Source organism: Lissotriton helveticus, chromosome 10 (assembly GCF_964261635.1).
Source record: "Lissotriton helveticus chromosome 10, aLisHel1.1, whole genome shotgun sequence".
NCBI classification, from domain to species: Eukaryota; Metazoa; Chordata; class Amphibia; order Caudata; family Salamandridae; genus Lissotriton; species Lissotriton helveticus.
In genome coordinates, this window is record NC_136071.1 from 599,650,395 (window position 1) to 599,666,496 (window position 16,102).

General features: G+C 46.3%; 1 protein-coding gene across 1 annotated transcript in view; it reads right to left on the bottom strand.

Moving 5' to 3' along the window:
• Positions 1–16,102, bottom strand: part of CREBBP (CREB binding lysine acetyltransferase) — a 1,783,742-nt gene that overhangs the window by 1,438,592 nt on the left and 329,048 nt on the right. Inside the window, exon 6 of the mRNA XM_078663125.1 lies at positions 12,160–12,402. Coding sequence (XP_078519251.1) covers positions 12,160–12,402 — 243 coding nt within the window. The remainder of the gene's footprint in view (positions 1–12,159; positions 12,403–16,102) is intronic.

Consider the following 16,102-nt stretch of genomic DNA (forward strand, 5'->3'; position numbering starts at 1 on the left):
CTGATGTCTGAGAATTAGCACGTTTACGTGCATTAGACACTCCTAAAGAGTCTAATGGTGCTGGACCTTTAATATAGACTGGATCTGTAGGGGCAGCTTTATATTTTTTCTCAATGTGAGGATTGAAGATTCTAGCCCTGACAGGGTCTTTAAAAACTTCAGTTGCATGTTTGATTACACCCTTAAGCATTGGCAAAATGGCAGTAGACCTTTGTGTGTTATCCAAAGTGTCTAATAGGAAATCTTCCTCCACCGCATCTGTGTGTAAGTCCACCCCATGATATTGGGAAGCTCTTTGGACTAGTAGGTTAAAACCTATAGTGTCCTCTAGTGGGGAGGGTCTAGAAGGGTATATGTTGTCTTGTAGGACATAAGGCACATCAGGGGTGTTGTAATCATCCTTTGGATTAGGTGACTGAGGTGGACTATTGGTCCCTGCTGGGTCATGTGCACCTCCATCTGTGTCATCAGAGTCTGTGTCTACATTATGGTCTGGATTAGGGGATGGTGTAGGTGAATGGTGAGGTGGAGTAGGTGTAGGAGGAGGAACAGTATGGGGAGGTGGAGGAGAAGGCACCCTTAATGGAGAGGTTGCAATGTCTCTTCTTTGGAGGAGGAGGAGGTCCTGGCGCCTCAAGTGGTCTCTTTTTAGAACTGAGAGTCAATTGGCCAGTCTTAGGATCACAGTCTTAGGATGACATTCAAACACTGCCTAACCTGCCGTGAGGGGAACGGCCAACTTGATTTGCAAACTTACCCCTGCACAGCTCCAGAACTGCGCCGTGAGGGAAACGGCCAGCGCTCACACCGCCATCCACCGCCATCCACCCGGTGCAGCAGCAGCTGGGGAACTACATCACCCAGCTGCCCCGGGGGTGGACGCGGCGGGCGTGACGACGGACACGCGCCAGGAGGCGCTTCATTAGCAGGGAGCGCCGAAGCGCTCTGGGGACATTCAAACACTGCCTAACCTGCCGTGAGGGGAACGGCCAACTTGATTTGCAAACTTACCCCTGCACAGCTCCAGAACCGCGCCGTTAGGGAAACGGCCAGCGCTCACACCGCCATCCACCGCCATCCACCCGGTGCAGCAGCAGCTGGGGAACTACATCACCCAGCTGCCCCGGGGGTGGACGCGGCGGGCGTGACGACGGACACGCGCCAGGAGGCGCTTCATTAGCAGGGAACGCCTCTCGCACCCGCGAGTCGCGCGCGGGAGAAGCCCGGGCAAAGGGCGGGCCGTCTGTGGCCATCCGTGGAAGACAGTGGTCGGGCGGGCCACACCTCTAAGACTCCCCTCAAACGTATGTTCTATATTCAGGTACTAACATGGGTGACTGCACTGCTATTACTACCCATACTGATGTATTAACCCAGGGTGCTGATACCTCCGACTGTCTCATCACATCTTTTGAAACTTTGATTGAAACTGCCTTTAATGAAATTGTGGAGACTGAGAGGAGGTTTTCCATGGGCTCACTTGCTATCAACAACAAATTGAGTGGTACTAACTATGCAAATGGGAATATACACATTATCCCTGAGGTTACTGTGGTTAAGCCATCACACCCGTCTATTAACATGCCTATTGTCCTGGAAGATGAAAATACTGTTACCTATATAGCAGCGGACTCTGCTCCCCTAATAACAGCTGCTGTTACTCCACAGCCGGTATTGTCTCCAACACCTCCAGTACCTCTGCTAACAGAAACTATCCCTATTACTACAACTGTTTCCCAGGATGACGTTATTACCCTGGATATTACGGACTCTAGTAGTAACAAACTGGGAGGGGAAAAAAGAAAAAGAGGTACTATTAAGCAGAGGGCCAATAAAAGGAAACAACCTTTATCGAACAAGAGTCAGCCCACACCACAAAGCCTTTGGACTAAACAAAAATCTTAGGGGGCGGTAACTGTTTCTATGGAGGATAAAGAGTTAGCGCATATGGATAGCAATTCTCCTTCGCCCACTATTCACCCTAGTGGGAATTTTAACACTATATGGACCCAAACTTCATTAATGGGAGATAATTATAATCTCTCAAGACAAAACGGGAACCTTATAGAAACTATAGTGGATACTATTTTTAATCGATTGGAAAAACATATGATCAACCAGTTTAATAATGTTTTTAAAAGACTGGACAGACTAGATAACCTGGTTAAAAATGATGAAGCTAAAAGGAAGGGGTCTATTATTTTGGATCAAATCAGAGCCGACCGTCTCTTAAAAGAACTTGAATCCCTAAGCAACACTCTGTCACTAAAAGAACAGGATGCTCGCATCGTATTGGATGAGGGCATGAATAACCCGGGAACATCATTACAGTCTATCATACAACCTAAAATTCAACCCCAGACTGTTAATACAGGGGTTAAGTGTGTAAAACCCAGTACAGTTGCTAAATCTATTCCAACTCCTGCACCTAGAAAAACTGCCCCTGTGGCTACTATTAACAAAAATGCCATCAGTAAGAATGATGGCTCTACTCAATCTACTCCAACAACCACATCAACTGTAGATAAGAATAAAGGTACTGCCCAAGCAGGGTCTAATAGGCCTCGTAAATACGAAGGGCCCGTCTTACCCTTACACTTGCCACCGGATGCCTGTCCTTTCGTCCTGGTTTTGGCAGGAGTACCATCGCTGAGGGAGGGTCAGGGGGAATCCTGGGTACAACTACGAAACAAGTGTATAGACTGGCTGACTAAACACAAGGGGGTTGGATACGACATATTAAGAGAAATTATATCGGTTCGCAGGGTGTCTTGGATTGGACCATTACCTAAAGATAAGGACGGAGATTGTATAGTTCTTAACTTCAAAAATCCCGGAACTGTAAGACATTTGCTTAATAGAAGTGGTAACTGTTCCGCCATTTCTACGGTTGCAACTATGTTACCTCTAAGCTACTTCTATAGACAACCCCCTATGCAATTTCGACCACCTTTAATGCAATTCCACCCTCCATCCAGGTATTTTCAGCCACCTGCTATGCAATTTCAGCCAGTTGCTTTCCCTCTTAACACATTTAATAGATTTGCACCTTTGTCAGGTTTGGATATGTTAGACTGACCCTCTCCGATTAAGTCAGTTAACCCAGTTGATCCATCACCAACTCCAATCAATGAAAATCAGGAAGCCTCACATTCCTTGATAGGGACTACAGTAAGAGGCCAACCTATGAACAAAAACCTTTTGGATTCTGTACTCTCTCTTGTAAGTTGGAACATAGCGGGTCTTAACTCTAAACTGAAAATCAAAGAATGGTCTGACTGGGTCAATAATAATTGTGACATTGTTGCTTCAAGAGACCTGGTGCACAACTAATCCCATAATGGAGGGCTTCTGTTGCTATAATTTAAAGGCCTCTGCTTCATCTATGGGACGCCCCAGTGGGGGGTTATCAATTTGGTCTAAGATAAAACCCGGGGTACAAACTAAACAGATCCTTACACCGGGCAAATGTTTTATGGCTATGAAATACATTAACAGGATGGTTTTATGCATAATTAATTTTTATAATAATGACTTTGTTAATCATCCCAATGCAAACTTTTTGTCTTTGTTTAATTTTATTGATGATATCGTGGAGGGGTTGAAGTATGGGTCCTTCGATGGTATCTGCATCGGAGGTGATTTTAACGCTCATATGTATCGCACTAGTGCTCCATGTCGTAACGGTGAAGAGTTGAAAAATCTATTAGCATCCCGCAATTTAGTAAATGCTATGGAAATCGCTGGTATTAGTGCTGAAAATATATTTACACCCACCTATATAGGTCAAGGCTGCGCTTCCACGATAGATTATATATTTCTTTGTTTGTCCCTGTGTGATATAACTCGAAAAGCTGAGGTTATCTGCTCTGCATATAGTGACCATTACCTGCTCAGAATATATTTAGATAATCCACAGACCATAAAGGCTGCTCTGAGAATTGAGAATGGGCCACAAAATCTGGCACTGTCTACTGATAGACTAAGACTAATATGGAAAGGGGTGGATAATAAAGCTATCCTAGTCAAGGTAATTAAAAAATATCCTCTGTTAATAGAGACCTGCCTGTCACTTAATAGTACTGGCGAAGCATTGGTTGTTGCATTTAGTAATCTTTGTGGGGCTATTAAATGTGAATCATCTAAACCATCTAGGCCCAATATAGATCACAGCCCTCGCTGGTTTGACTCCGTGTGCTCAAAGGCCAACAGAGAACTGAGGGCGGCCTTAAAACAAAATCCTAGGGATTTTAACCTAGTGAGAGAATTAAGATCTAAATACAAACTCGCCCTACGGATAAGATCAGAGGCTTTAGTGGTTAACCACTGGGAGTCACTCACGCGGACTGCTTCGCTAAAAGACACGGCAGGGTTCTGGAGAGAAGTCAAATCACTCAGATCTCTTGGTTCTAACATCCAACCAATTAATTGTAATATAAACGGTGAGGTTTGGGTGGAGCATTTCTCTAAAATTTATGCTATAACAGCCCTTTCTATAGATTCTGCCCCACTATTAAATAATGCTGAACAACTGAACTTTTCAATATCTGAGGTGGAGGATGCAATTTTGGAGAGTGCTAGCAATAAAGCCCCTGGTGCCGACGGTCTATCTATTGACCAGATTAAATCGCAAATTAAATTTTGGGCCCCTTTATTATGCAACCTATTTAACAATTTGACAGACAGCTCAATCCCCGAATCCTGGTCGAACAGTGTCATTGTACCGATATTCAAGAAAGGTGACAGGTCGGATCCGGCCTGCTACCGTCCGATCTCACTGATCGACAATACATTAAAAGTCCTTGGTAGGGTACTATTTAACCCCTTCGACGCTCATGACGAGCTGGGCTCGTCATGAGGTAGCCTCCTGCTACGCTGATGACGAGCCCAGCTCGTCATGGAACATGCGATACCGCAAATCCCAGCGTACGGGCGGAATTCCGCCCGCACGCATGCGGTTAAGAGGATAAGGGAATGGGCTGAGGATAATAATGTGCTACATTGCAGCCAATTGGGGTTCAGAAGCCATGTGGGCACGGTTGAGCAGTGTCTCAACTTGAATCTGATCATGGCCAAATATATTATTGTTAAAAAGTCCCCACTTTATTTAGGTTTTATGGACTTGAGTTCCGCTTTTGATTTTGTCAATCGCTCTAGGTTATGGTCACATTTGCTTGATTATGGTTTAGATGATTCGTTGGTATATTTTCTTTCATATTTACATAGGGATCTTAAGGCAAGAGTACGTATTAATAATGATGGTGAACTATCTGATGATATTTTTATTAGAAGAGGAGTTCGACAGGGCTGTGTACTCGCCCCATTGCTTTTTATTTTATATATTAACGGGCTGAGCCCTGCCCTGAGTAAGAACTCTAAGGATGTTCCAATTATAAATGGTTCCCCCATTACTACCTTACTTTATGCGGATGACGCAGTATTAATGGGGCGTACTCCAAATGCTTTGCGTTCATTAATTACAGGGTTTGTTGCTTTTATGTCTGACTTAGGTTTAAATACCAATTTAAAAAAATCTTTTATCATGAACTGTGGACCAAAAAGATACAACATTACTTCAATTAAAGCTGGCGACAATGAATTAAAATGTACTAGCACTTTCCCCTATTTAGGGTTATTATTCTCCAATACATGCTCATGGCAGCATCATGCTGCCTACGCAAGAAATAAAATTGGTAAATCAATTAATTCAATTTTATCTCTTCGTCAACCGAAAACGGCCGATGTGATTACCCCCCTGTTAAATATTTATCGCACCCAATGTCAGCCAACTGGGACATATGGATCAGAAGTGTGGGGTTATTGTAACAGCATGTCTTTGCAGCTGGAGGAAAATAGATTCTGTAGGAAGGTGCTGGGTGGAACCTCCTGTGCGCCCACATTCATTTGTCATCAAGAACTTATGTTGCCATATATAGCTGATTTTATTAAGTCAAGGCCTACGCTTTTTTGGATAAAAATATGGACAAATCCAGCGGCTTCCTTGACCCGCAGTATAATCTCAGATTGCCTGTTACATGAGCGATCCCATCTCATACCTTGGCTAAATGCTGTCAAGAATAGCCTGTTGAGCGTGGGACATGGCTCTTTGTTTAGCTCCCCAAACACCATTGTCCCCGCCCACAAGAATAATGTAAAACGGGCACTGTTTGAAATATATAAAGAGGAACGCATGAGAATTGAACTAAAGAAACCAGCTAATATTAAATATTTCCCACTAACTGATACTGGTAATAATAATTTAAATAAGCCAAACAAGCCCTGTAGATACTTGTCAATACCAACAGGAAGATGGAACCGGAGCCTTTTATTTAGGTTCCGGGATGGAAGCATTGTCAATTTACTGAGTTTCCCACTCGGCTATAATAAGAATTTAGAAGAGCTGGATTGTCCGTGCTCTGTCGGAGGGAAACAAAGTCTATTGCATTACTTTATTTTCTGTGGCCACTATAAATTGCATATTCATCATTATCTAATGCCGATCTTTAGAAAATATAATTTAAGGGACTTTAAATTGGCATTGAGATTTCTACAAATGTTACCAACTGACGATGTTATATACACTATAAGTTGCTTCATAAAAGCCTGTGTGAGATCGAGGGCAAGTATGGAACACGGATAATGGCCTATGAATGCATAACGGACCTTAAAATCTAAATATAAATTGTATAGTGGCTTAATTATATGTATGGATTCCATGAATATTGGTATTGGCTAAATAGAAATTTATGATTGCATTTGTTAACTGTTTAATGTCTTATACTTTGTATCATGCACTTTACGCCATATATGCTGCTCATGCCCAATTGGGCTATTTTTAACTTTTGTATATGTTTTTATGTGTTTTAATATGCTTCATTCTGTATGTACTTTTATGGATTTATCAAAATCCGAATAAAGATCATTCCATTCCATTCCATTTCTTAGGATGACAAGAGTTTTTTGGTTAAGATCAGGTGTGAAAAGTTCCTCTGAACAGAGAAGATCCTTCGGTGTCGAGGTTTTCGGCTCCGTAGGTTTTTTCGGCACAGAGTCGGTAGCTGATTTTGGTTTAGAAGTGTGCCCTTTTTGAATATCCTTTAAAGGAACCAGTTTCTTCGGTTCCGGGTGTTTTTTCGGTTCCGAAGCGTGTTCTTGAGCTTTAGGGGTTTTTCTTTTTTTAGTCTGCTCCGAATGCGATTTCGGCAGAGCTGGCTAGAGGTAAGGTCAGCCTTGATAAGGCTACTCCCTGCTGCATGTTACCGCTGTGCTCCAAGCGCTATGAATTTTTAAATGCCCGTTTTTCGATTTACTTTGATGTTTATTTTAAGTAAACCTTGATTTTAAAATAATTGCCCACATACCTGCATTTAAAGTGTGCCCTCACCGCGATTTAGCGGGTCTTCTGTCTGCTCCTCGTCACCCTTGCCGCCATCTTAGGGGTTAGAAAGGGACGCTTGAGGCCAGTGCAGGTCAGCGCTCCAGCAGTCAGGTTCACTAGCCTGAGCCCTATATTAACCCAGGGATGCTAGCGCACGGCGCGTGCGCACGGCGTGTGTGCCGCAGTAACGCCGGAGTCACGCCAGAGTCCAGCCCGTCTGCGCCCGTCCGCGCTACGGACGAGCTGGACGAGGGGACGCCCACTGGTTTTGGGACTCATCCCAGGCGGTTCTTATATCCTCTTCAGGCACTGTTAGATCTGAAACCTGGGCGATTACCCTGCCATCATACGTTTCCCCCTGAGGCGGTACGATCGGCCTCCATTTGTGGATGTTGCTGGTCACATCGTATCGATGTCGGGCCCCCATGTGCATATCCTAACTCAACCCCTCTGGCAGGCCATCCTTCAGATACTACTAGAGAGCTTGGGTACCTGATCAACGCTAGATCGCTGATCAGGAATAATGTTTCGTTTAAGGATTTCGTGGGGGTTTATAACCCCTCCTGGGTCTTTATAACGGAAACTTGGGCTAAAGAATCCTCGGGGCCGGACCTCGTTGAAGCGGTCCCAGAGGGCTATACTTTGGTCAGGTTAGATAGAGTGGGACGTGTCGGTGGAGGGCTTGGCATCCTGTATAAGGACTCCTACTCGTGTCATACGACGCCCCTATCTGCTCCGGGTGAGGCTATCCAGGCCTTGCATTTTTCCATCAATGCACCTCACTCCATCCCGTTCAAGGGGGTGCTTATTTATAGACCCCCTGGGCCCAGAGTGGATTTCACTCATCATCTGCTCACCATTCTGGAACCATATTTTGGATCCGAGGCGGTTACAGTTCTGGGAGACATGAACTTCCATTTGGAAAATCTCGAGGTAAATGACACCAAATGCCTCCTAGATACCTTATCTGCCTGTGGCTTGCAGCAACTAGTCAAGGGAGCTACGCATCAGGCGGGTCACACCTTGGACGGAGTTTTCACAAATGATAGACGGCTGTCAGTGGAAGCACCTCTGGCGCTCTCCTGGTCAGATCACTTCGCCGTTCCGTTGTTGCTGGAGATGACCCCTACCAATAATATACCTAAGGGTCCCAGTAAAATGGAACCTAAGCGGAATTTGAGGAAGGTAACCAATGATTCTTTGGCACCCCTAACCTCTACCCTTCTAACTTTGAGAGATGAGGACATTGATTCCGCGGTGCAGAGGTTCGATGATGTCACCTCCGCAGCGCTGGATGTGCTCGCACCTCTCTCTTTACGCTATAATGCTAGAAAAAGACCTTCGGCCCCCTGGTATGTTGAATCCCTAAGGCTATTGAGACAAGCCTGTAGAAGGCGGGAACGGTGTTGGAGATCTAGTGGGAACATGCAAGATAGAGAATCTCATAAAAATCTTTTGAGGGAATACAGGACGGAGCTTATTAGAGTCAAACAAGAACACTTTTCCAATCTTACTGGGGCTCTTACTTCATCGAAAGAGCTCTTCAACATCGTTGACTCTTTAATTACTTTGAAGACTCCCGATCCTGTTTCTAACTCACAGCAGCTATGTGATAACATAGCTGAATTCTTTCAGGATAAAATCGACGATATTGTCGCGACTCTTGAGCTCCAAAGGATTTCTGTATCTCTACCTGTCCCTCTTGTTCCCCAGATCTCCCCTGATATTGAACCAGTTGGACATGCAAGTTCGAGCTCGCTGTCTACTTTTCCTCCACTTTCCTTACAGGAACTGGAAGTGCTGTTGAGCAAGACCAAATCTGGTTCGCCCCTTGATCCCTGTCCTCTTAATATCATTAAACAATGCAAGGAGACCCTCTTGCCCCCGCTACTTCAAATAATGAACAAGGCCTTAAGCGATGGCATTTTCCCTTCCCAATGGAAGAAAGCGGTTGTGAAGCCGCTCTTGAAGAAGCCGTCATTGGACCCAGAAGTGCTGAAAAACTTCCGCCCCATTTCGCTGCTCCCAGCTCCTGCTAAGATGCTGGAAATCCATCTACACCAGCACCTTTCTGCCTTTCTGGAGACCGCCGGTCTTTTGGATCACTCGCAGCATGGCTTCCGGAGGGGTCATAGCACGGAATCCGCCCTTACCGTGGTGCTTGATAACATCCGCACCACCGTTGATAGGGGCGGAAGTACGTTGCTGATCCTTCTGGATCTCACAGCTGCGTTTGACACCCTGTCTCCCCTCGTCTTAACATCTCGTCTGAGGGAGATAGGGGTGGAGGGGCAGGCGTTAAGCTTGTTAGCCTCTTTCCTGGACCGGAGGGAACAGAGAGTGAAGCTGGGAGAGTTCCTATCTCCATCCCTGCCGCTGAATTGGGGGGTCCCACAGGGGTCGGCGTTAAGTCCGACCCTGTTTAATATCTATGTGACCCCCCTGGCCCGGCTCATTAGATCTTTTGGGATGGAGGTAGTATCTTACGCCGATGACACTCAGATCTTACTGTCTCTCGCCGAATCTGTCAGCTCTTCTGCCTCCAAGTTTAGACTCTGTATGGAGGCAGTCGCCCTCTGGATGATCAACAATTCACTGCGGCTAAATGGCGAAAAGACAGAGATCCTTGTATTCGGCGAGAAGGAAGACATCTGGTCGGCGGAATGGTGGCCGGAATCTCTGGGGACCTGCCCGGCTCCAACGCGGGCAGAACGAAATCTGGGGGTCATGATTGATCCCTCCCTTGACATGGCTCTTCAAGTACGGCGGACTATCTCCACTTGCTGGGGCATCATCGCAATCTTGCGCAAAATCAAATACTATCTATCGGTGCAAGCTCGAAAACAGACAGTCGTGGCCTTGATAACATCTAGGCTCGACTATTGCAATGCCCTATATGCCGGGGCCAATAAAGGTCTGCTGCGAGGTCTTCAATCGGTGCAAAACGCTGCGGCGAAGTTTGTCCTGGATCTCCCAAAAAGGTCGTCTGCGACCGCTGCCAGGAAATCCCTGCACTGGCTCCCCATTGATGCTAGGATCACATTTAAAGTGCTATGCTTGGCATACGGTGCTTTAAATAAGAAGGAGTCCGGGGACATAAAAAATCTCCTCTCCTTGTACTCACCTGAAAGGAACCTCCGCTCCTCGTCGAAACTGCTCCTCACTGTACCTCGGGTGCGTAGAGCCAAATGGGGAGGCAGAGCATTTTCCAATCTGGCTCCTAGATGGTGGAATATGGCTCCCTTGGAGATTAGGATCCTACCTTCAATGCCCTCTTTTAGAAGGGCTTTAAAAACTTGGCTCTTTGGCAGAGCATATCCATAGCCGTGGGTGTTAGCTTTCTCCTTTTTCTGATTTTCTTTGTAGGCGCCTTGATGCCTTCGGGCAAAGTTGCGCGTTTATAAATTTATTTTCAATTCAATTCAATTCATCGATGAGCCACTGCCAGTCTTCGGCGCCGTGTGCTTAGGTGTCGGAGCAACAGTCGGCGTGGTTGAAGATGATGGCTTTTTCTTCGGTGTAGGATCGGCACCGTGGATACGCTGGCTCGAGCCCGAGCTGCCTAAAGGCTTAATGGGCTTCTTTGCCGGGCCCAAAGGCGGGGCGTTGGAAGCAGTCTCTGGGTGTGCACCCGGGCCCGATGGTGAGGGTGTGCCCGAAGCCTTTTTAGAGGGTGTCGAGGAAGGGTTGGGGTCGATGATCTTTCTTATGACCCTGGAGTGACTTCCTAGACGTCAGCGTCTGAGGAGCTGGTACTCTCTTCGGCGTGCTGGTGTTCTGGCACGTCGACGCCCTCTTCGAAGATGTCATCGGGGATCAAAGCTGACGAGCGAGCCATTGTTCTTCGAGCTAGTCGGTCCCCGATCGTCTTCTTAGAGTGGAAGGAGGCACAAGCGGAACAGTCTTTGGCCTCGTGCTCCGGTGAGAGGCAAAGGTTGCACACCTCATGTAGGTCGTTGTGGGGAAACTTCGACCCACATCGAGGACACTTCTTGAATGGCGTCCTTTCCATGAGCCAGAAAGTAAGGCCTAGGTAGGCCCAAAGGCCTTCGTCGACGACCGGAATCGAAGACTTTGAAGTGGTGAAGAATCGCGTTGATGTGGAGCGCGATCGAAACAATACCGTTGAACTGGTGAGAATTGGCCGCCGAAGGAAATTCGGTTCCTAACCGGAGCGCAGGAAACACATCCGAGCCCGATGGCGGAAAAAAAAACATCTGGGGATGGAGCCGATGCCCATGCGCAATGTGGTCCTAAGGAGGAGTCACCTATCTCGTGACTTCCTAAGAACTTTTCAGGACAACAACAAACTGCAAACATCCGTGCCCAACACTAGGTGGCGAACGATGCACAGTGTGCAATCTGTAGCTCATATGCCTCGATCATACATTTACATAAACTGCAATGGAGCAGCGCCACTTGCAGTTAATGTATGAAGAAAAACATTTGTTGGCAGATAAACAAGTAGTTGCTGGCTAATTGAATATAAACATATTTGGTCAGAACTAACATTAAACGACTTAGAATACCAAAAATGTATAAAACAAATAGTAGTTCTTAAGTCTGAAAATTGAATCAACCACACATGTACTGAAACTTGTAACCCATAGATTACATACAAATCTACAGAGAATGCGCTGAATTGTTTGCCAATGCACCAGGGAAAGCAATAATAAACTTAAGATCTGACAGGCTGGAATGATACTTGCTTACCAATACACAGATATGTGTTATATCAATGCATTTACAGAAATAGTTCACCATGCGGCCAACCCACTTACCTAGTGAATTCATAGATCTCATTTGCTGGTGAACCGTAGGTGGTGTTGGTTGCTGGCTCGAAATCTGCGGCGGCAATTGTGTTTGTGGTTGGTTACAGTAAGGCAGCCCCAATGCATCATAAGCTCGCTTCATGGAACCAGCGTCTATTGGATTAGGACTATTCAACGAAGGTGCATTTTGCTGCCCAGCGACAGATGGGCCAATTGGATTTGGAATTCCACTATTAGGAGAACCTAAGATAGCTGAACAAAGGTGAAAAGTTCATGTATCAAAACCATAAGAATTATGCCAGAAATATTCAGAGATAATTTGAGATGCATTAACAATGAATATGTAAATGTGACAGCTATGGATTTTTACACCATAAGTATAATGACATCACAGAAACCAAGGACAGACTCTAAAGGCTTGCATAATAACGTTGCTTTCATATAGAGCTTCATTTGGCATTTCTGCTATTTTTAAGCACTGTAAATATGTAGAAGTATTACCAAATTTAATGATATAGTATTGTATTTGCTTTAACATTTTTATAGCACATAACTACACCTATGTGAGGCTCTGAAAAGGTTGAAACACTAGTATGCTACAATGTGTAAGGTGAATGGTTCAAAAAGTAACTGTTTTGATTCTGTGTGTAGGTGTTTCCGTGTCATAGGTGATGACCACCAAGCTGGAGTTATCTTGTTTTGGGATGCAGCTTAGTGAGATGGGTGAATTAGTGTAAATGATAGGTGTGCAGTGTTTGTTTTTTGATACTCTGGCAGCTCTGCAGGACCTTTTATGCATTTCTTATTTTCATAGTCTGCTATGTTGCTTACCACACAGGATTCATTCATTCCGAGATTGCTGTTCATGTTTATAGTCCTAAACAGGCATAGATTGGAGGGAAAGGCGGCCAGGAGACCGGCTGGTACAGACTTTGTTAAAATCAGCCCTTAGATGGATTTCAATGTGAGAAGTCAAGAAGCAGTTATAGTAGACTTTGCAGTGGTAGACTAAATTAAAATAATCTGGTATTATGTGGCAGATCTCAGTTATTCCATGCCTGGTCAAATGGTGATAGGTAATTTGCAACAGTGGTCTGGGACAGTACTGTGTGATTGACACAACTAGTAGCGGTTCTGTCCTACATGAGGACTAAGTATGAATTTACATTACTATATAATATCTAGGCTAGACCAAATCAGCCCTTTGTGACTTAAATGAATACATAAAGTGGCTAGATTGTTAAACTTGAGCAGTGTGTATTGGTTGAACTATTGCACATCTGTGGACTATAGATTGTGCTTAAAGCTTCAATTCTTGTTACAGGCTCTATTTTAGAACCATGGGATGGTGCTGTTGTCTGTGAAACAGCCGTGTTTTCATCACTCTTTTTTTAGAGCCAAGTGCTCCTGGATGGTACGAATCAAGGCTATAGTAAGTTCTGGAATTTCTTGGCTTACATTGAGAAAGCGGCACCTCCTAAGGATGTCTTATAGTAAGACAGTATGGCAATGCGTGGTGCAGTATCCTCTTTTCCTTGTATGGCTCCACTTATCATTGCGGTATCGGGCAATCAAACTACAAGCATTTTGACATCTTTGAAATGAAAACTTTGTAATAGTGGGTGGCGATAGACTATGCTAAATACTGCTAATAAGTCCGGAGGTAATAAGGTAGACAGTTCTTGTCCAATGTGAGCTTTAAGTAATCCCATATGGATACAAGGGCTGTGTCTGTACCTGGTCTGAATTCACGATGTGGCCTTGATAGCGCAGACTCGCTGGGCAGGGCGATTTCCACAACAGTGGCTCTCGTCCGCCACGCGTGACTGAGGACTACTGGCTTCCCAGGGGGTTGGGGGGGGATGGGGGGTCAGGGGGCCAGCGGGCTGGTCAGTCCACTTCCACCCTGGCCACCATTGCCCCAAAACCTTCCTAGTCCGGTCTTTCAAGCCCATCATATGCCAGTGGGAGGCAAGATTTGCCATCACCTCCCCCACTGGCGCACCATGACTTCGTACAGGTGGGTTTTACAAATAGTCCGAAGGGGCTACTCCCTTCCCTCCCTTCGAGACTGCCCCCCTACGCAACACTGCATGCACCCTCCTCCGTAGCCACGGTAGGGTGAGTAAGCATGCCACGGTCAGGAGAGGTGTCCAGACCACTGACATCCCCCAGTTCCTCTGCCCAGTCTGGGTCATACTCACACTGAGCTGTGAGAGGGTCCTCAGCCCCCTCCCAGTCCTCCCCTGCCTCCGAAAGCTCATGAGCTGGCCTATAATAAGGAGGCTGGACATGGGGATAGAAATCACCCATCGGCGTCGGAATCTGCGTCGAGCAACGCCGTACCGGCTCTGTGTCTACATCGGGGCGTCGACCGGGGGGCGACATCGTCCGGTGGCACGTGTGGTGCCGGAGGGGTCTAGGTTGATGGAGGTGTCACGAGGTCAATGGGCATCGACTGGGCTCCGCGCCTGGATCCTTGGGGGACCTGCGGCACCGGGAGTCTAAGCAGACAACGATGCCGGAGCCGCCGACAAAGGGGGAGAACCCCCTGTCCGGCCCGCGGGGCCAGAAGGCGCGCCGGCGGTGGCCCGACGGCCCAAAGAGGTGTGCAATGGCTGACAGAAATTCCTGCAGCTGGGCCGGAGTCGCCGACAGGCCCGGGAAGGGTGGGTAGGTAGGCCGACGTCGACACCGTAGGCTCCGCTGGAGCCGCGGAGGAGGCACCACCCACACCCTCACCCGCGTCGCGTGATGGGAAGTCAGTGAGCGATGACGCTTCTTCGACTTCTTGTGATGCTTCGTCTTACCTGACCCAAGTGCGAAGTCTTCGATCCCGACAAACCATGGTGATGGCTCCACGACCAGTCCCTCGACCTCCCACGGGACAGTGAACTTGAGCGGCTCAGAGCAGACTTCACACAACTTTCGGGACCACTGTGATTTGTTTTGCTGCGGCTACGAACACTGAATCTGATGTAGGATCTAGCCTTTAAAACAAATAAGTGGATCCTGATACAGTGGTTTGTACTTCTTTAGAAGTCTACAAGGATCAGACCAAATCCATGCAGGCGTCAAAAATAATTACATTGCTGGCTCTAAAAGACCCGAGACCAAAGGCAATAGAAATCCAGAAGAGGTTCTTTGGTGCAAAGTCTCAAAGAGTACTTAAGACTAAGTAGTGGTGGTGGTGGGCATAATGATGTTCTATTTTGTAGCCCCTCTCACTAATTTATCATTAAAAGTGGAGAGACTGCCTACTAGTGATACTCTAGATATAAAAGTGTCCGTTAGGGTTGGAAAGTAATTCCATATGAAAGATCGTGAGGTAGTCGAAGGAGAATATCTCTTGTGGTGAAATTGAAACCTGGCTGATCTTCTACCAGATCCCCTTGAATGGGAAGAGGCAGATCTCGCAGTAGATGGTCTTCTAGATCTATATTGATGCCTTGCCCTGGGTGATCTTTGTCTTCTTGAAGGGAATGTCAGACTGACTGGAGACAGAGCTGAAGTGGCTTCTCCTAAGAGTCTTGGAGATGAGACTGGCCCAGTAGAATGCAAGACTGGACAGACTGTCTTCAGATTGTTCCTTGAGGGTGAATATTTTAGAGACTAATCAAAACCAGGAGCACCCCTTCTCCACTTAAGCTCTGCAACCATCATGGTGACAAGTAGACTGATTGCTGCTAGTTTTGCCCTGAGGCGGAAAGCCGGGGTATTAGGCCACTGATCCTGCTGTCTCTTGACCTATTTGCTGCTATTGCGTTTTTGCACAAACATTGTTTTAAAATTGATTTTATTGTGTTGTACACTCTCCTGGGGACTCGTTACTCACCTTGACCCGAACAGCCTTCCCCGCAGCCGATTAGGAACTGACGCGGGACGCTGAAAGGGTAAGCCACCATCTTGTGTGTGGCGCCGGGTTGCGGAACAGTTGGTTCTTCCGCCCAAC